Here is a 22,349-nt window from a genome sequence, read left to right on the forward strand (position 1 = left end):
TCATTGATCTCCGTATTAAATCCTTTCCCATACAATTGCCTTTACAGCTTCACTCTCAAGAATTAATAACATTCATGTTTTTATATTCGGTTAAATTAAATTTGATCAAAGGATTAGATTCTCAAAAATATCAAATACGAAAATAATATTCTCTACACTATAAGTAAAAAACCTAACGAACATAAAGGGCTGAAAGTAGATTGGGTTTTCATTAAATACTGCATAGTGTTGAAGAGGTCATGAAGAATTCACTTTATTAAACGGCGAAAGGAAACAAAACTGATCGCTGAGCACAGCGATGCTCGCAATATTCGTACAAAGTGCAGGCGGTGTATATACAGACTCCCTCGCTACTAAATAAACCTTAAGAATTGGAAATTTACGCGGAAACGTAATCAAGGGATCCTTGAATCAAGCGGTTTATCACACGGAAATCGTTTCTGTTCCCAGAAAAAATAGCGGCCTCACCGTACATTAAACGCGGTCGCCATATTTTCTAGAGATCGGCTCAATTCACGATCGTTGGTGGAAAATCAAAGCGATCGATTCGAATTAGTTTTTTACCATTCATGTTTGCTCCAATTGAAAACATTCTTTGTTTGTTTCAGAGAACCGATACGACGAAAGATCGCTCGTTTACGTTTTTCATTTTCATTTGAATTCCTTCTTCGAATTAAATGTCTACAATCATACACATTCACACGTAAAGTCAGGCATTCCGTTTTGCTCATTCTTCTAAATCGTCAGCACAGTCACCCTTCGCACACATAATCATCCCCCTCCACGCGAACAAGCGGGGAGCTTCATTCTTCGTCTACGAAATCGTCCGTTTTCGTATTTATAAAAATTGATAACATCGATTGTGAATCTCTCCCTAATACCAGAGGAAACGGGTATTTGAACATCGATTACAGTTCTGAGGGACGCGGAAAAATTGTTAGCAGTCGATTGGCACCTAATTCGAACTTTCGTCAAGGTACTTGGTGAAGGTAAACTCCTTTCGTGTGTGCAAATTGTTAAAGAAAAAGTGTTTGAAAGTTCGAAAGAATTGTCTGATCGCTGTATACAGTTCATTATGTAATACTTCTATACCTACTTTGTGCTTGTAATATTATCATACTTGAGAGTTCCTTGGCATTCAGAAAATATTGCATTAATAATCTACAATTTGATATTCTAATAAATTTCTAATTAGTCAGTCGTGTCAATAAGCATCGATAATAAAATCTACAACTAAAAACAGTTGTAATGTTTTAATGAACTGTTCATAATAACTAAAAATTGATATTACACGAGTAAATAAGTTACAAGAATTTAATAAGATTCGTTCGTTTTATTTTACAGTTATATCATTCATTTAAGCATCCTTCTTTCATTCATTTTACCTAATACTTGTACTTGCTTCTTCAATTTCTTTGAATACTGTATAAAAAAGTAGTGAACACTTTTCCTTAACAATCTACACAGTATTCGTTAATAAATCGTGATATCATTCGCTGAAAATTAAGTATCATTTTCTTCAGAAATAATGTCTTTATTAAATATATCAATATATCAATATATATATATTTAATATATATATCAATATATATATATCAGCATCTCCGAACAATTTTCAGTATAAAAGTAATTCACGGGACAGAGACCGTGTATTTACATGGATCTTCGAAGTATCATTGATACGTGCTGCTAATAATTTTTCTTTGACCAATCTCGTTCTTCCTTTAATAAATGCGGTTCGACGAAATGCATCTGATCGCCGGCGAAACCCGCCATTTTGGTTCCACTCGCTGCAAATGGCGGCTATAGTTCGAACGATCGGCTAATTAAATCGAAGCTTCGCTTTGGATGTTTCGCATTTAATCTTCGATTGATCGTGAGAAATGAAAGAAAGAGAAAGACCGAGTAATTTCACCGAACTCGTTTCACATAGAGAAAAAAATTTTATTGCTTTTACTAAATTGGCGGTCGTAGGCGAAATCGAAAGTAACATAATTCTTACAAAAATTAAGCACGAAAAGTACAAACGATGACAAATGCATCGGACACGAATTCAAAGTCAATGGAATCGCTATTAAATGCTAATTGTCCTACCAAAAGGTCGCTTCCCCTAACCGGAGAAACTTCGCGATACAATAACGAAATTGTACATAAAAGTAGACTTTTCAGAATTGACTTGCAACGTTTTACAAAAGTTACATCGTGAAATTACAATTAAAACGCTCTCCTATAAAATAAATATCTAAATTATTTTAACGTTCCGAGAAGCATTGGACATTCCTCTGCGTTCGTTTTATTTTTATAGTATCCTCAGTTTGAGGTACTCTATGTTCAACACTCTCGAAGGACATATGTCTATGTAGGATCAACGAACGATCTTGACCACCTGTTTGGTAAACACAATCGAATCTCTTCCCTTTCATGGAGAAATGCCTTGAGTAACGAAAAATGCGTTCTTAATAACGAAATCTCACACGGAGACGATGCATCGGATGCATATAGACCGAAAGCGGGTCGAGGAATGGACCCTCTCGCGTCTGCGTTATAGCCATACAAACACGAACGTACAACTATGAACATTCTTGACGTACTCGAGTGAAATATTATTTGCGTTAAAAAAGTTGGATGTTGGGCGGAGGGGCGGGGACGTGGGGAACTGTATCTGAGGGGGTGCAATATTTACATACGATACTGGCAGTACATCTTCATTTTCTTCTGCTCGTTGCGTTCCGGGAAACGCAAAGTCGAAGCGCTGACCTAGCGCGAATCGTTCGATATAATCGGTCATTGGTCAAGATCAATGAACTAATTTATCGTCTCCTTACCGCGCATGTAGGCTCCAAGGTATACTCAGTTCTTTGTTTCCCTATTGTTCTCATTGACTTTGTACAGGATTCTATGTTCAACGCTTTCGTTCCTCGTCGCTTTTATAACATTCTATGCTCGCGGAAAGTTGGTTCCAGGCTAGATAGAGTAATACGGCTAAAGGTAAGTCGCCTAAATAAGACTCATTTACAACGTTGCAGTGAGGTCACATAATTCATTAGGTTAATAACATAATTGATCGTTCAACGACTCACACCTTTCTCTCTTCAGTTCGTTACTAAATTGTGGATTCCGTAGATTCATTGTTCGAATGAGAATGAAAATGTTTGCTGGCATGCAAGAAACTTTTGGCTTATTTTAGCATAATAAAATTTTTACTACAAAAAATAAATTTTTGTTTAATCGTTGAATGTTCGGAACCATTTTGACTCAGTTTTTTGAAGGCTTTATCTAAATTGTAAGCTTCTGGTAGCTGACATAATTTATTATATTAGATTTAATAAAAGGAAGGAAATATATTTTGAAAAATTAAGAAGTGAATATTAATTAAAATGGACCTAGATATCGCAATCATAAAAAGGAGAACGTTCCAAGGGATAATTTTAATTTCCACAAATTAATCCATCAATTCTTCCAACTTGTTAAAATTAAACAATTATTAATAGGTGTAGTCTTAAATGTAATTAGTAGAAATTTAATTGGTCGCTCAAGATTGTTGAAGAACTATTGTCAAAATATGACTTGCCTACTTTATAATATTTACATTCAACAGATAACCGTCTGCTCCCATATCGGTGCAAGTTTACAAATCAGTTCTTTTTTTCAACTTCACGTCTACGATAACTAGTAGAATCCAATTACACAATAAAGGAATGTGCGAAGTTAAAACTATCTGAGTATTCACAATACAAGTGATCGATAATGACATTGGCAAATGGTTAAGTGTTAAGCGGTGATCGCTAGCATCAGACGTAAAGAAAATTGATTTCTGTACTTCCACTAGAAATGGATAGTTTTGGTCCTGAGGAAACTGTTATACATTTAACACTTGGTCCTGTCAACTTTCAACTATTCGGTATACTCGAGTCTTGAGCAGCCAATTAATTTTGCTCCCGTTACAAATAAAAGCCTCAAGGAAATCAACGTGTTGTGACCTCGGGTTCCCTCTTCTACTATAAGTACAAAGAATAATCTTCGCAAATCGAATCATTTCCATTCCAACTAGAAATCAATCTTAAATTAATCTAACGTCATTACAGGTTCGCTTTCAATCCATTTCGATTACTCTTTTTTAAAAGGCTTAAACGGTCTAAACCGAATCTTCTGTTTCGCGTTCGTCCATCTAGCCTGAACCCTGCATACACAGTCGACCTCGACGGAAACGGGTCACCACCCTGGCATGAAAGACAGTCACCTTCGTAGAACATAAGGTCGCGATAGAACAAGACAAAAAGAAAAGGGGAATAATGAATTCGTTTAACGATACAATGTGGCGACGCGCGATTAAATTAATGCACGATCAACTCGGCAAACGCGTGCGTTGGCCCCGCGTCTCTCTATCCTACTTAAGCACGTGTTATGAAACGATAAAACGATGAGGATGCTTCAGTGACGCTGATCCGCAGAAGACGATCGTTGCATTCGTGTCATCCGCGCGAAGATAGACACGAACCTGGAGTTTCAGCGGTTGTTTGGATGCAACTTAGTAGCGCAAACAAACGTACGAAATCGGCTTAAGTTGTACTTAAGTCCCCCATTCGCGGTTTCATCGGAAACGAGCGCGCGAACGGGGATAAAACCTAAAAGTAAACTTTCGATTAACGCTTTCGGAGCCGAGATTTCGTGCTGCGCATTAGCCCAACATCGTTTCGACGCTTGGATATGGATCCTCAAGGCACCGAAAGGGTTAATTAGAAATTAATATATCATAGCACAGTATTGTCTAACGTTGTTTATTAAATATATTTCAGAAACGTTTGGCAGTGTATTCGTCTAACGTTATCTACCATTTCTTTTGGAAGTATGGTTTTCCCATTGATGCGTTTGAAACACAAGAAAGAAAATAGAAGGATGTCTCTGTGCTATGAGTATCTGACGCAAAAAGCAATTAAAAATGTTCCGTGTTGCGACTCGCATAAATGTATTACCGTCTGAACACATTTGAACACATTTTTTTCTGTTTATGTAAAAACGATCGAAACAACACAAATTTGTAATACAATACAAACACGGGGCGGCCTGAAATAGTGCAATTCGAAAGTAGATCATTATTATTGACGGAAGATAGTTAAACGAGAAGTAAACACGTTGAAATTCTGAATTAGGATAATTCCAGTTTTTGACAACGAGTTTTCAACGGAATCACTGTACATCTAATAATGAAATATATATCTTAAATTAAAGTTAAATTTATTGGAATATTTATATTTGGAGGAAAATGAGAAATTTCCTTCTAAAGTTATGGTGAACCCAAAATACTGAAACAAATTGCCGCGGCTCGAATGAAGTAATGAAATGACATAGAATTCTACATTTAATGTGCACCTTTTTCCTTTGAAGAAATCATCGTCTTTCGAATTGTACTATATGTTAACACATTTTGGTATAAATAGTCTGAGCACAAATTGGTGGAAGCTTGTATACAACGATTCGTAAAATCGATGATCGCTATCACTAGTGTTCATGTACCGAAATAATTGTCGCAGTTTCAAGAATCTCTAAAGGAGTCACAATACAACTGATCATTACACGTAGTAGTTTAAATAAATAATGCTTAAAATACCTATCTTAGGTAAGCCCGTCTAAGCATGAATGACTCGCGCCCAAAATATGGGGAAAACTCATGGTCGCTTAATACCGGGTGTACAAAAACAAAAAACAAAATCGAATTTCAATGCAATCGAACGCTACGAAACGAATGAAACGCAACTTTCACTTATTATACTTGTTTCGAACGATTTTTAACACACGCCATTCCTTCTTTCTATCCCCCGGAACTTTTGGTATACCAAGAAAGACTGATAATTAGATAATTTCTCTATCGGACTAATGTTTTTTTTTCTTTTTCTTACAAATTCTTACAAATCATCGTTAACTACTTCTTCACAATTAATCGAATTTATGGAAACTTAATGTTCTACGATCGAGCGCAGTGACGTACTTCAAAAAAAAAAAAAAAAGAAAAAAATTCTCGCTCTTTTTAATAAGCTCTTTTGATCCGTGACCCTAGTATAATTTGATAGCTACTTTTTCCCACGATCGCTGTAAATGTTTACTGATCAGTAAGCTCTGACCACAGATTCTGTGCAGTTTTAATTATAATCTGAATTAAACGCAACTTCGAATGTACCGTATAAATCTCTTTGAATGATAATAATAATTTTTTCCATGAAATTGGATAAATTGTCCGAAGTACCGCGAAAATTTCTATCACACACCAATGAATATTTCTCATGCCCTACAATTTTTTATATAACAAGAACAATTCATAAAGATTTCCTACGTCTCTTTTCCAAAATCATCATTTCCGCTGCTCGTAAAGCCGCATAGAGAAATTTACAACACCTTATCCTTGCACAGATAACTTGGCCAATCACTTACGTACTCAGCTTCGTGGCTCTTTAAATTTTATATGAAATAGGTATGCTGTTTTCCCTTAGTCTTGTATAATAGTGAGCAATGCTGGAACTGTATTCTCATCGTCTTGAACCGTTATGATAGAAACACAATTTTTCAGCTATTTCTATGAGAGATTTTATAATTATAGGATTGTTTATTTCTAAATGAGCCTCTCAGAAGCTAAATTAATCAATCCCATTTCTTTTCCATTTCGAAATTTTTATATTTTTCTTCTCTATGTCTGCAAGAGTTTCTCGTTTAAATATTTGATCGTTCTTACGTTAACGTAAAAATTTGGAGAAAAAATATTTCGTACTTCGTAAAGTTATTAGGACGGCTTTTTAGAGGCCCAAATATCGCAATGATGTAAAGCAGTATGGTATACTCTCTGATTGTACAAACCGAACAGTTCAGGATGATGAAATTACAGAAGCGAATGTCTATCTCTACGATTGTATTGAAAAATAACCTTTACAGGATCATTTGCTCTTTTACTTCTTTCATTCTTTATTCTTTAATACTAACTACTAACATTCGCTAGTATGTTAGCTCAAGTGAGAGGAACAACTGTCAGTTTCAATTCACTTCATTCTCCATTGTCGTGATCATGGTCTGCTCCGCGATTCATAAGGAGCGATTGGCCAATCTCTAATGAATGTAAAGCCAGCGTAAATTACTTTTTCCCTTTACATGGTTTACATTCATTGATTTTTTCTGCGAAACTACTATGCTACAATATGTACAATTCATAAGCAATGTATCTGATTGTTCTTGTAAATGTTTCCTCATACGTATACTCCGGTTTGCTTTGTAGTAAAATAGATGTAGAAACGTTAATTGAATGCTTTTTTTATGCGTTGAAGGTAATTATGGACGGTACATTTTGAATGTAATGTGAACTCAATGAAAAACAAGCTTTTCCTTTCCTGATGTACAGAATAAAATGAGTCAGCGAAGTGACATTCGTCTAAACAAACAGTGAAACAAATTCATTGTCCAGCAATGAAGTTTGTTGCTGATGGAACCATGTCTTCATAAGACTCTAGGTGTCGATGAACGAAAGAAACTTGACATTCCCAAGAACAGTCATACATTGTATACCAATTAATACGTACTTATTACATAAACATACAGTACGTACGTTTTATTCGTATACACTTAAATATTTTAGTGATTATTGAAGATACGAAATACTGTCTCGGATAAAAGTTATTTGACATGACGGGGGACATTTAGTAAGGTGCTTCGATTTTTTCTTATATTGTTATTTAGAGAGATGTCAAACTCATTGCAATGTTTTCATATTGGTACTATATAGTATATAGTACTATATAGTAATAGTACCAATATTTTCATTATTGGTACTATTCATTATTGTCATTGAAAGTAATTTCAAGGTCAATGCAATTAGCGATATTCAGACAATATTCAATTGTTTAGATACTCGCCGGACGTGAAGAAACTCTGAAGCGGACGCTTCCTACGAATGTTTATAAAAATAGTCGATACATTATTAATTAAACGTAAACGTTATTCACATCGTTGAATTCGTCTTGAAAAATACAATAAATTAATAATGAATAGTACCAACAATGAAAATACGTAGTACCATTTAAAAACATTGAAAACACTATACTAAATGTCCCCGTCACGTTGAACAATTTTTATCCAAGACAGTTTTTCGAATCTTCAATAATCACGGTAATATTCGAGTGTACACAAATAAAACGGACATAATATATGTAACGAATGGCAGTGCATGTGACACAGATCAATTTGTCACTAGTTGCTTCTTTTTTAAACATAAAGTTATTTCAAAAAGAAAAAGGAAAAAAAGGATCAGCACTTAATTGCTGCCTTTTGCTCGATGCCAACAAAAATTGTATACGATCGCAATATATTTAATCGTAAACAAATTACTTATTGTTAAGTATTAAGTCCCTCCCACTCGATAAGATACTGAGTCTGACCATTTGGGCCTATCCTCTTCGCTTTGATGACGAACTTTTCACCTGCTGCGATTCTGTTGGCTGCTCCAAAATATATGTTCACCGACGATTTCAGATCATCCAAGGATATGTCAGGTGCACTTTGTTTCACTGGTGAACACTTCGGAGATGTAGGCACGCTACCTTTCTTTTGCTGTTGTGAATCTGGAGGCGACAGTTTGTCATTGCTCTGACGTTGTCTCAGTCTCCTACCATTTAAGGCATAATCAACACAATTTCCAATTTGACTACTAGCACTGCTTGAGGCACCGTTAAACGAACTTCTTAAATTCCTTGCAAATTCACTTTTAACCTCGTTGTTACGCGCTGGTAAAATGGTCGCTGTTTTACTAGCAGTATGTTGAAATTGTTGTTGCAATTGTTGCTGTGACGGGCGACCTCTCCGATGTTGTCGTCTACGTTTTACTTGCCCGTTTCTGTCTATAATAATGTCTTTCTCTGATAACTGCCTTTTAGCTGGCCGCACTACCGGCGGTTGCGATATAACGGGAGTAAGCGGTAGAGGTAATGTGATTGGACATGGATTATACGGTGATGGAGTACTCGAATTTGTTTGACTGAGATTGCCAGGAGTACCCAATAAGTCACTGAGATTTCTAAATGGATTATTTTTGCCTTCAAAGTCTTTGGGTGGTGGAATGAAAGAATCCAATGTTCCTCTTGAACTTGTTTCATCCCCACTTGTATCCGCTGGAGTGGACGGTGGTAAAGGATGCATCAATTCCACAGAACTAGGCACAGATAATTCAGATATCCCCGAAGTTGTAGCTGGAGGTGTGGGAGGACCGGAAACTGACGTAGGAGGCGTTGGCGGTAAATCCGATGCTTCTGAACTTCGAGATTTGCTCTATAAAAATGCAACAAAAAGTTGAGTTACACTTCCTTTGATAGATATTATACAAAGGAGAAAAAGAATTTATAATTTAATACCTTGGCTATAGCGTTTTTCAATAACTTTCTTGCTTTCCTGTATCTCGCTTCTCTAACTCCCTGTGCTTTACTTAAAGAGCCATCACCCTTTTCTCTCTTTTTATGTTTGCGTAACATTCTTTCTCGAGAACTTCCTAACGCCATCAAACGTCTTCTTCTTTGTAAACTCAGTTTAGGGAATGGGAATGATTTTTTCACAAAACCACCTCCACTGTATCTACAAGTAATTAGAAATAATAATGTAAAATATTGGTTATGCTTTTAATTAAAGGAATATGTGAGAAGTACTTCTATTTTAATATTGTGAGGATTTGTACCTTTCTCTTAAAGATTGTGTAAACTGACTTGGTGGACTTGGACTTGGACAAGAACTTTGCTCTGCTTCTGAATTTTGATAAATTGTTCCACGCATTACCACATCTGATGGATTGACAGGAATTTCTAAATTCTCAGCTGTGCTTTGTTTCAGTGCAGTCAATTGTTTTGTACTCTCTGGTAAACTAACCGGTCTGAAACAGTATATTTTGTTTGAGATAGATGAAGGCGAAACATAACTGGTGGTAGTAATAACACATATTTTGATGAATATTGCAATAACTAACCCTGTAGGTGGAGGAAGGTATTGCAGTCTTTTATTAGCACCCCAGCATCTACGCAATACAGAATCATCTATTATACCACTTGCTGGAAGATTAACGATTGGGCATGGTGGTGGTAATCTAACTCTAAGTCCCCATATCGTAGTACGCTTCTTTATTTCTCTGCCACATTTGAACCTGTTCCTATTATTTGTCAGTATTGCTAGTATAGATTCCCTCCGTATTTGAGCACTGACATCCCTGATCTAATAACAAAAAAAATATATTTGTATACATTTACAAGAAATGTATATTGCACATCTTTTAAGAGTATATGCTGTATTTATAGAGATGCGTAAAAATCCTCACCCGTGGTGGAAGCTGTAAAGTATTCCAATTATCATTGGCATAAGGTACAATAACAGTATCCAAATCATAATACTTTTTAGCATTGTAAACAGTCAAATTGTACAACATCAGGTGCACCAGATCTACCCATTTTAATTCTAGTCGCCGTACAAACTCCTTGCCATAATTGCACATTGAACAAACAAATACATAAAACCTATGAAAATTCACAAATTTAAACTATGTATAATAAAAAGAATGTTTTTCTTTTAATAAATTTGTTGTTTGCACTCACCTATCTCCACTGTATAAAGGATAAGTTAGACAACTGACACATTTTTCGTGAAACCACTGTTTACAACGGGCACATTGTAACATTTGTGTATACCATTCTCCGTTAAGCCCACAATAACAATAAATTTGTTCAGCATTTACTCTATGATGTGCATCCCAACTTAACATATTAGGCTGTAATAAAACAAATACTTAAATTAACATTTCATTTTCTAAACTTAATTTAAAACAACACATAGTTCAAGATACTTACGTCGTACGGCAACTTTGTCATATCATCTGGTGGCGGCTGAGGTTGATCTCTACCACTGCAAACTTTTCTTATACTTGCCTTTACCATAGAAGTTTTTGGTTCCACAAGTTCGCGTGTCCGTGGTTGGCTGTCCACACATCTTTTACACATCCAATGTGCCTCGACTGCAGTTTCTTCTTTCGATATTTGAGGCTGTAAGTAAATGTTTTAGCTTAAATAATTTTACTACTCATTGTACAACCATGCTATAATATTCATACTGAAATCATATTTCCATGTTTCAGCAAATATAAATTATTACCTGATGACAAAGTTGATGATAACCACGGCCACATTTGTCACAAACAATAATGTCATTATCAGTCTTGGGCTGAGATTTTTTGCACAGAACACACATAACATCGGAGTCTGGCATTGACAACTTTGTCAGCTCCTTGACTGAAGACCAGGAGGAGGTATTGTCCATAAATTTGACAAGGCATCTTTCCCTTGCCAAATCCACCTATATTCATATATAAATTACTAATACATTACATAATACACAAAATAACATAATAAGTTCTAAATTGATGATAGAATTAAAATTCCATTTTATCAAAATTTGTATTTCACAAGACTATGTACATAAATTAAGAATCATACCTCAACAACCGTTCCAAGGTAATATTTTCCATCTTTATGTTGAAGAAGAACATCGTCCCCATGAGAGAAACTTAACTTTTGTTCCCTCGTAGTACTATCGGGCGCTGCCAGACTTTCTTCTGGCTCTGACATTTTCTACCCTGTTTCTAAAATTACATACAGACGTAAAAAATAATGTGTTATGTACTGAATATAAAATAAGATTAATCAGCAAATAATAAGCAAGTATGATTTAGTGTGGTTATTATCAAAACTAACATTATTATTATGATTTAGTTATTATTGGACTATGCATTTTGTGCATTTCTATTACACTTAATAGTTAAATTTTAATGTAAGAAACATTTTAATACATTTTCCAGAGATTTTTGTTTATCAAACAAACTAACTCAAAACTAACTAAAATAACTTTAGTTTGATTTCAGTTTAATTACATTTGCAGAAACATTCAAAACCTAGGTGCAATACTTAATACAATTTTATGTAACATAACTCAGTTACTTTATTAATTAATATAAATGAACTTTGACGTACACAACTATGATAATACATTTTACTATGTTAAATCATTTATTTCTATTTAACATTAAATGATAACAATAGCAACAGATGCTGTTTACACAATTAACTCTATTTGTTCAATTAACTTATAACAAATCAACATTTTCTTTCACAACCACAAAACTGAAATTCAGAATTAGCCTTTCATACATGCTACACTAAGCATTCCCATTAAAAACAATTTTACTCGTGATTTGAAAACTGATGATTGCATGGAGGAGTAATGTTAATACACAATGCTGTCTTAAAATGTTTGGTTGAAATCCGAAGGGAAAGCAAGTCTTACATGCACGTACACATAATGCTTGATCCACAGAAATGTGTAAAATAGATCGTCGTCCGGCGAATCATTCGTTTACATCCATTACAATCAGCGATAAAGACATTAAAAGAATCGAAAACGTATCACGAAAACCTGCGAAAGAAATAACGACCATATGATCGGCATCTCATTAAAAACCAGTCCGCGCGCTCTCGCTCTCGTTAACGAACGAGAGTACCTACGAAGCTGTCCTAAACAAGACAAAAGGTCGCGTTCGACTATGTACACTTTTCAGAACTCTTTATCACCGGTAACGAGCATGGACCGTGAAATCAAAGTTTTCGTTGATCAGGGCAAATAGACGGGACCTAAAACCGATCAATTGACGAAGACACTGGTGATACGGTAGATACGAGCAACCCCCGAGACAGCTCCTAGCACCGGGCGGTGCTTGGGCCCGGTGGTGGTGTTTTTAGGACAGAAGACCGCGCGAATATCGTTCGATCTCTGAACACCGTTTTATGTCGTACCTCAGTGTCTTGGCCGTGGAATCACACGCGATGTACGGGCCTCATTTTCCGATTCCTGTCAGCCATTTACAACCATGGGGGCCCCGCCACGGTCGGTCGCTCCGAGACACACAATCGCGGCGCGGCAAAATTCTATCCCGAGAAGTCAGGACGACGACACGCCGGCACGCATGCAGCCGTAACGATCACGCCGGCGCCTGGGCACCCACGTCGGCCACCCTCAGGATCACCACACGCCCTTAGTCACGGACATCACCGTGGCGAACTCGGTGCACTTTCATTGTGTCCCTTGAAAATTCGAATGAGCACCGTCCGCCATGTTCGGGGAAACACTTGCTAGAGACTACGCTGATCAAATAAGCTACTACGGTGGCAGTGCTCCCCATAGGGATGTCTAACGAAATAGAAACTCCCATTTCTCAGTTGTACTGGAAATGCTAAGAAAATTTACGATCCCACTACTGCGAAGTATATCATGATTCGAAATAATTTGTTTGGCTTGATTAAAGTCAAGTATGTAAGAGAAATATCGCATCTGTAAATAATTATTGAAATTACCAATTTTAAACGTAAACAAACTCTTGGGGATTTATATTTTCGGATTATTGTATTTATGAAATTGTAATTGCAATGTACAAGTAAACAAATGCGGATTATGCCTTTATTGTAACTTGCATTTTTTAGAAATCGGATCAGGGTACTTGTGAAAAGGTAGCATATATACCAGGGCACCCAAATTTCAGTATACGATCATGGTCGTTAGTTGGACGACCTATTGTAGTGCAGGCATAATATAAACAATTCGTTATGAGATAGATAGAGATTCTATTGTGACATGATAATTATTAGAAACTAATGTAATTAATTAAAGTACATTAATTTGTTAGAGTGACCGTATTTTTGAAAATTTAAAGTTTGCACAAAATTAGAGCAGTGTGTCTTCCATGCATAAGATCGTCGTCGGCTGTACCCTAGACGTGCACATAAGTTGTGCTAAATTTTAAATTGTCTAAAACAATGCTTAAAGTATAATAAACAAAATACTTTTATTCGCGAATATAAAAAATTTTACGATGAATGCGAGACTTATATGTTAAATCTAATAACGCCAAGTTGTACATGCAATTAATTATGGGTGATTTTCTGTGATTAATTTGTAAGCAAAATACACATTCGTAAACCACAGTTGTTACTAACTTTTATGTATAAATAATCATCTTTAAGAATTTAATCTTAAGCGGTTAAAATATATTCGTACATAAAAATTCTTACTATTAATTATTTGAATATTAATGGATGATTGGTACTGAATGCACTCTAAAATTAGCCGTAATTGTTCAGACGGGAAAAGAGTGGAATACAAATATCTTATGCCTAATGAAGTAATTCATAACCAACTCACGTATCTACATGTGAAGGGTTGCTAACTTGAAAGTTAAAGCATGCAACTTCTTTTTACTATCCGCAACTCACCTGTCGCTTTTTTTTTTATTTAATTTCAACGGCTCTTCCTGCTGAAAAAGCAGGGACGAGTCTCGCCATTTTGAAATGCAAACTACATCTGTTTTTCATGGGAAATCAAAATATAATGTTATATTATATGCTTAAATTTTTATATTAAGAAAGAAAAATAAAAATATCAGAGAAAAAGGAAACAACAATAAGTTAAATAAATATAGTATTTATTTTCATAAAATTTGACTGGTGGAAATATGCCTATAATCATATCAAACGATTACAATAAATGGTTACAACATTTCTAAAATGTTTAAAGCACAGTTTGTAGACATATAAGATTTATTTTGTACTATATAAATTTATTATGTACGTGAACCTTCTTCGATTTTTCAAAGATGCAATTAATTAAGGTATAATTAAAATGTAAAACTGATCACGAAGTTATTTAATACATGTATGATTTTGTACATTTTGTTGTATTGTAACTATGTATAGAAGTATTGGTGAAATACAGAACGTAAACCGAGGATTGTTTTGAAAGTTGACTAATAAAAAATAGACGATATTTTCGTACGGTATTTTGTACTAAATGAAAAATTGATATCGTTTAGTACGAAAAAATTATTATACATCTATCGAATGCAATATCAATAAATGTTTTATATGAAAATGAAACTCGTTTTATTTATTTGCGGAGAATAATAATACCTCGGCTCATCAACGTAATTAATAGAGATAATTTGTTTATAAAATTACATTATTTCAATAACGTTAATGTTCAATACAATCATTGCGCGAATACATTGTGGCGTCTTTGAAAAATTACAAAACAATTGTATAATAATTGTTATCAAACATTTTGTATAATTTATAACCTACGCGCACATTAATCAATTCATGAAAAGGTTACCATTTTGTAATAACAATTTTCCTTAAAACATTTTTTTCTTCACCGCAGTATACCTTTCCATATAGTTATCATAACCATTGAGATCAGCGAGTTGCTTTATCTCGAATAAATTACCTTCAAGAGCCAGCAGCGACACTTTTGAATCTTTTAAAATTTTAATAGGTACAGCGTTCAACTGTAAACAATTCTCTTCCAGTCTTAGCGTTTTCAGGCGCTGACATTCTGCCAGCTTCTCAGAAATCGTTGATATCTGATTCTGATTGAGGTTAAGTTCAACCACATGCAATGCCGCGGCAGCGTCCGGAACAGTTGTAATTCGATTCTGCGAGACGTCCAGCACGTCTAAGAACTTTAAATCGCAAAACATCAGGGGGAATTCGATAATCTGATTACCAGAGAGGTTGACCTGCTTTAAGCGCGTTAGGTTTTGCAAAGACCATGGAATACTTTTGATTTGGTTCGATGCTGCATTTAATCCTTCTAATTTTACCAATGCCCCAAGAGCATCCGGCAAAACAGTTAGTTTATTGTGACTAATATTTAATTGTTTTAACAACGTAAAACTTTCGATATCGCTGGGTATTCGAACGAATTTGTTCTCGGATAGATCCAACGTACGTAACAACGGTGCTAAGGCACGTAGGTTCTGCGGGAATTCATCGAGCTTTCTCTGGGAAATGTTTAACGTGCCGGTCTTCTTCGCGGTCTGGTAATGTTGTTTCAAACCAGAGTTCCCCATCTTACGCTGACATTAAATGTACTTTGCATTAATCGATCGAATAAAACGTCCTTTGGTATTCCCGTTTTTGCAACGTGACTCTCAAGAATCTTTTTTCCCTCGAATTCTTGAAATATGTAAAAATAAGAACTTTATTTTGTAATCAACACTTTATTTTTCAAAATCTTTTCTTTTCAGTCATAATAAATTGAAACAAGTCTTTTGGTATACATTGCCGGTAGTCCCTCACTACTCACATCTCTTTGGCACGGTTACGATCGAAAACCGTAATAATACGTCTTGCTACAGACTGTACTCTGTCATCGATGGACCTTAACTTTCGTCAGCCACTGTACCGATGTATCCGAGCCAGTCGTTGCGCCGCCACTCCTCCGATTAATTTTCACTACAGCGATACTTCGTATTATTAATGGTCGTAACCTGGTGAACGGTATCGCGGTTCAGAACAGTACGTACGTGGTCGCGGAACGTCTTCCGTCCGTGGATATCAACCGTTCGCTGGCATCCTTTCGTGGACGAGGATTGAGTGAAATGTCAACCGATTGACAGTCCGTCGGCCATATTGGCTCGTCGGGCTATGTTCAAATCTCGGCCGCGGGATGGCGGTTCGCGCGCTCGCGCCCCGAAAGATGGCTGACAAACGAAGATGTAGCGGTGCACGTCGGGTTTACATCAGACTGAAAACGCCGCGGCAACCACTAGTGTGTAGTTTACGATGCGGTCGTTCGCGGAAATGGTGAGATAGTGTTGCGGCTCGAGAGGACATATTACCGGCTAACAATGGCCTCGACGCCGAAGTCGGAGAAGCACGCAGGTGAGTTGATATTCCCGTATGTACTATGACCTACGAATGAAAGAGAACGTACGATGTTCCCTGTGTGTCAACGGGTGAAGCCCGGTCGCCGCGATCGTTTTTCGTTTCTTTCCCTGTCAATCGGGTCCTTTCGCGCCTCGAACAAACGAGCGTGCCACCAGGATTCTGTTGGGGTGTACCGTATCGAACGCCACTATCGCTGGTACCATGATAATCGAGACGTTAGTGGACCGATCATTCGCGGACGCTACCGGACGCGAAATGTCAAAAGCATATGCGTACAGGCTTGAAGCGTGCTGGCTCGCTTTATCTATCTTCTATTTTCCTACTTTCTTTCATCGGTATACGTCACACCGTTGCTGTGCCGATTTCGTATCCGACGTACACAATGAGTTCCATTTTCGCGACGATGGTATAATATACCCTTCGATGTGTGTTTAGCCCGTTGTATGTCAATCGCGTAACGATAACCGCTCGGTGAATTCAGTGTTCGCGACTTTATGTTCTGTCCGATATGTACCGGTACTGTGTTGAAGGAATCAGGTTTACATTGTGAGGGACGTCCGTTTGATTCGACTCGATGTATCGTGCGTCCGGTATCGATAGAAATGTCGTTCGGAAAATTCCTGCGCGTTAAGGTTGACTTTCAATAGAAGGAACGCGCGAAGAACCGGGAGAAGGCCGCAAAAGGAGGAAGCATTGTTGATTTTCTCTCTCTTCTCCGCGTATGGGTCGAGATTCATAACGATGGTTTCGTTGGTCTGCGGTGTTTCTTCAAAAAGGCTGGCCCGCACATTTTCGCGGCGAATGCGACGACACTGGTAATAATACGCGGGTCGCCTGGAGTGTATGTCAATAAACCGTCCACGCGCCAGGGGCGAGCCCAATGTAATTCGAACAGCTGTCCGTGTCACGAGTTTTGTTGTCCTCCGTTCTCACCCTCCAAACAAAGAGTTGCCCCGCGGTATTTCCACCGCGGTTGTATTAACCCATTTATATGTGCGGCGTGTGTCACTTAGAATTATACACTAATGTTAGGAAGATTTTTGAAAAATAATTTACACAAACGTACTTGTATTTAACATGTGAGGATTACGAATTGATGATTTAAGAATGTTTTGGAATAATGTACTAAAAGTTATACAGGGTGGTACAACTGTAATAATTTGAGAAACATTGGATTTTGTTAGGTTCAATAGTTGGCCATTCTTTTTTATGCTTTATTCGTTTATTTTATATTATTGCAAATATTAGTTGAATATAGTAATTTACCTCTTACGACAGAACTTCTAGTTTGTAATTTTTATATTCTAAATAAAAATACGCGTATGAATACACTATATGATTAAAGCATATTGTAAACAATACAGGGTGGATGGTTTCAAGGGTTAGAAGTGTTTTTATAAATATTTTCTTGCTTTAAATAAATTTTTTAAGCTTATTATGAAACATATAAAGCCTTCATGAGGTAAGAGGAAGAATTAATGATATAGCAGCGGTTGCTCATTTAACACTTTTAATCTATTCAAGTGGACCACCCCAGAAATTGTTTCATCTTTCAATTAACTAAAAACAAATTTCCAAACTCTATTTCCCAAAAATAAATGGTTTAAAGGTTTTATTGTGTATAATTTATTGTAAATATTTTATTATAATAAAAAAATATAGTTAAGAAAGAGTGTTTATGAATATGTTCCTATTTTTAAAAAATGTTATTTTGCTGAAGAAACTAAGTAAACATTTTCTTTTGTATTTCTGAAGTTTTTAATGAAGCGAAAGTAACGAGAAACAGTACAACGTTGGAAATTTTTGTGCCTCTATTTTTCTATTGTACATTAACAGGTGCAACTTATCAGAACTGATACGTTCGACCTCACGGTGGTGCTGATGGACAGATACACTTAAGTAAAGGCAGTTTGATCAATTTGCCGGATAACGAGTACCAACTAACTCTGTACCCTACGTCATCTGCCTCTGGTAATTGCGTTTAATGCGAGTTGATTTGTAGCCGGTTGAAATCGTAGCGTTGTTCGTCGTTCTCGGCTCGGCTGCTTCTGAAAAAAAATAGTCCCGTTAACAGGAAATTTTCACCGAACGGAACGAGTCGCGATCAGTGAAGACGACTTGTAAATCAGACTCTATTTTCGGAGTAGGTTTAATGAACGAAAGACGGGAATAGAGTGAAACTTTAAGGAAACATAGCGGTGGTCTACAATTTCCAATTATTTCGTTTCATACTTTGTTAATTGGTGAACGACTACCAGAAACGTATATCGTGAAATATATGAATAATTAAATCTCCAATTAATTATTGTTTAGCATAAATAAGACGGTTAATTACTTCAACATATTTTCCCAGTAACGGAAGAAAGTTTACTGTAATTACTTCAGGTTCATATCAAACTACCAGTTACTTCTTAATGTGACAGTAAGTTTACTATATCGTACAGTAATGGAGTTCTTGTTAACATTTTCGCCAGTCTGCTCATTAAAACTGTAAGTTTCTTTATAAAACATTGTAAGTTGACCGACTTTGAGACTTTAACGTTTCACGTAGCGTTAACAAAAACAATACACAAAGCATCCGGTGACGGAGTCTCTAAAGGTTAGACATAGTTAAAAATAGAAATATAGGTGCAACGATGTAGAGTTAAACCTTTGTAAACAAGAACTGCCTTTAATGTCGAAGATACTTGACGAGGAACGAGATTATGTGCGGCTCGTTTAATTCACTCTCTAATCCTTCTCTCAAAGTTGCTCAAATGCGTGACACGAGCTCTAGGCAGGCTTTCGATTAGTAAAATTCGATGACGCGTGTTCAATGGAAATTATCAGCCGTCGTAGCAATAACTTTCGAGGCTACGATCGAAAGGCTGCGGCCAATAAACGGGGGTTTCGAAACGCGCAATACTTTCTGAGTCACTCTAATGCCTATTAACTAATTTGTGTAACGTGGTGTAGCTAAATTGTCGATTAATCTGCTTCAATATAACACACGCAAACGTACACGCACACTCGTGCTCCCAGCAGCAGTCGATGGGGTGATGCTCGAGCTAGACAGCCACTTCAGAGGTCCTAGATATCCCGGCACTTAGCTGCACCCTTCCGAAAGTAAATAACTCGTGCGTTCGTTTAGAGCCGGGGAAAAACACAAGAAATCAAATCCCCGACCAACAAGAAGCCGCGGAAGGTACATCACGGCGAGGCTATCCACTCGGGTAAATTACGAAGCGTCTCGAAAGAGTTTTCCGTCCCGACGTCCTCGTTGATGGTTACATTCGACGGAATCTCGTTACCGAGGAGTGTACCGCGAGATGATCGAGTTTCTTCCTCGACGACGTCGCGACATGCTGGTTCTGCTTCTCCGGATGCACGGATAAAATGCTCGTAGAACGGTTAATGTTGGCTCGGAAGGAGAAAAAAAAGATCGCGGCTGAACCCCAAGCAGAGAGGGTGAAAATCGTGACTTTCGTTCGATAAACCGACTCTTTGCAGGTTCGGTCAATAATATATCCGCGTCGTCGTTGTCGTCGTCGCCGTCGTCGTCGGGGGATTTCCGTCGGTTGGTTACTGAAAAGCGAACTCTCATTAAATTTCCAACTGGGCGGGGGTAGTTCATTGAAATGAATCTATGGCGTCGACCGGTGCGTCACACAACGCTGGGAGAACGGTCTGCCCGATGCCTGCGCGCGCCCGTCGAGATCGAACGTCTTTGTCGGCCACGAAAGGAGCCCCGAGAGAAAGAAAAGTGAAAAGACGCGAGAGATCGAAATATGATTAAATTCTGTTCGAGGCTTGCCACCAGGTTCCACTTTTCCCTACCTATTTCTTGGGCCGCGGACATTGTGTCTGTTACGGGCTTTGTTGAAGGTCCGACTGTTTTATTCGCTGAGACTTCGCTGCTGGATGTTTTGTTATTGCTTCACTAAAAATGGGGCAACTGAAGATTCGGGAAACTATTGGACAAAAAACGTGTTTCGGTTTAAATGGATGGAAATCAAGATGAAAAATGTTGTTCACGGTGAGAGTGGGAGGCTAGAGTTGTTTTCTGCGAGGCTGTAATTAGGGTAATCCTCGAGAACTCGCAATAAAACAGGCTTTACATTCTAGCCGTAGTTTTGGGCTGCTTTGTTACTTCTTAGGTTGTGGCCGATGTGCTGAAGGCAATTTTAGTAAGAGTGAATAACGTATATCATTACATCGAGTCTTATGTAAAAGTTAACTAAATGTGTAAGGAACACTGTAATCAGTGACCTACCATTCTAGTCTTTAAGCAATTTCTGCTTGGTTTGTACTTTCAACTTTGAGTATCTAATATCTGTGTGGAAATGTTACTTTAGTAATTGAAATAAAATGTGCAAGAGATGGAGGGAAAAAAATGAAAAGGAAGGATGGAAAAGGCAGCTCTGGATGGACTAATTAGTGAGATATAGAAGCCGGTAGATTCAGTAGCCGTTGGAAGACGGTTGTTTTAGTAGTTTTTTGATGATGACAGATACAGTAAAGAAAATATAGTACCTATAATATATTCGACTCTGATGATACCCATTATACTCATTTTAATTGTATCATATAGTTAACTGATAATAAGAAACCAAATTATTGCAAAGTTATATATTAGGTAGTAATGAAAGTAAGTTTGGTTGCATGTATGAAAACATTCAAATTTTGAGAATTTAATTGCAATTAATTGGAGATGTGCATAACTGTCAAATAAGAAACTACTTCTGGTCAATTTGAAAACAGCATTGTTATTTCATTGCTGCATGAAATTACTACTAAAAACAATATTATACTTGAACCCCAATATCACATACGTTTAGAGATTTATTTAATGGATAAATTAAAGTAAACATTCTTCAGTAGTATACACGTGGGCTTGGAGAGGAGTCACGTGTGTACAAGGAAAGTTTGACTCACTGACGAGCATGTGGTATTCGACGAATTAGAAACATAAGAAAATTTTGTGCATGAGTAGCTCCCCTACTTAGCTACTGTTTGATCGTGAGCATTGCTCAAACGTATCCTTCTCAGTAAACCTAACTTCGAGTTACAAACACGAAATGAATTCAATAAAAAATATTAATATCGATAATTACAAATTTATAATTCACTTTCAGGAAGACAATTTCTCATAAACTTAATTATTTAACAAAAGCAAGACATTCTCTTTCTAATTAAAATCAATACTTCATCATTCAAGTTTCTAATGCATCGAATTGTACAAAAATAAATCATATCAAACAATCTGTTCAAACGAAACATCCAAAGTATGTAACATTTCCTGAAACTGTTTCCCTATCGCAATCTCGTTCCGTTTAATACATTTAATTAACACTAGAACCACCGTGCGTTCAATACGATTAATGCGTAATTCTTATAAAAATAATAACAACAGATTTTCTTCGGTTTCATCATATATCCATTATAACATTCAAGTAAAACTATTTATTTTAGAAATTGTTTCGGATATTTAATATTTTCTACATATGAATAATTGCGAAATAGGAAAACTTTTATAGCCCGTAGTCCGTCATTTTGGTAGATGCAGCAATTCTAGCGTTAACGCGTCCATTA

General features: G+C 36.7%; 2 protein-coding genes across 6 annotated transcripts; both read right to left on the minus strand.

Moving 5' to 3' along the window:
- Window positions 1-228: 228 nt before the first annotated feature.
- Window positions 229-13,189, minus strand: Pcl (polycomb protein Pcl). 5 transcript variants are annotated; one of them, XM_031980969.2, is made up of 11 exons: window positions 12,852-13,189; window positions 12,356-12,474; window positions 11,499-11,644; window positions 11,158-11,358; window positions 10,857-11,048; window positions 10,605-10,777; window positions 10,331-10,526; window positions 9,986-10,227; window positions 9,701-9,892; window positions 9,384-9,600; window positions 229-9,300 (listed from the first exon to the last, which is right to left on the minus strand). In XM_031980969.2, exons 3-11 carry the CDS (start codon window positions 11,628-11,630, stop codon window positions 8,371-8,373), a joined length of 2,475 nt encoding a protein of 824 aa, XP_031836829.1. In that variant the 5' UTR covers window positions 11,631-11,644; window positions 12,356-12,474; window positions 12,852-13,189; the 3' UTR covers window positions 229-8,370. The 5 variants fall into 5 exon arrangements, with proteins under 5 accessions (XP_031836829.1, XP_031836830.1, XP_031836831.1 ...); XM_031980970.2 differs by lacking the exon at window positions 12,852-13,189 and adding an exon at window positions 12,564-12,834; XM_031980971.2 differs by lacking the exon at window positions 12,852-13,189 and adding an exon at window positions 12,560-12,834.
- Window positions 13,190-14,531: 1,342 nt separating this feature from the next.
- Window positions 14,532-16,568, minus strand: LOC116428844 (leucine-rich repeat-containing protein 57). Its single transcript, XM_031980994.2, has 3 exons — window positions 16,415-16,568; window positions 16,195-16,343; window positions 14,532-16,064 (listed from the first exon to the last, which is right to left on the minus strand). Exon 3 carries the CDS (start codon window positions 15,956-15,958, stop codon window positions 15,242-15,244), a length of 717 nt encoding a protein of 238 aa, XP_031836854.1. The 5' UTR covers window positions 15,959-16,064; window positions 16,195-16,343; window positions 16,415-16,568; the 3' UTR covers window positions 14,532-15,241.
- Window positions 16,569-22,349: the final 5,781 nt, after the last annotated feature.

This window comes from Nomia melanderi, chromosome 11, assembly GCF_051020985.1.
Source record: "Nomia melanderi isolate GNS246 chromosome 11, iyNomMela1, whole genome shotgun sequence".
Classification (NCBI taxonomy): Eukaryota; Metazoa; Arthropoda; class Insecta; order Hymenoptera; family Halictidae; genus Nomia; species Nomia melanderi.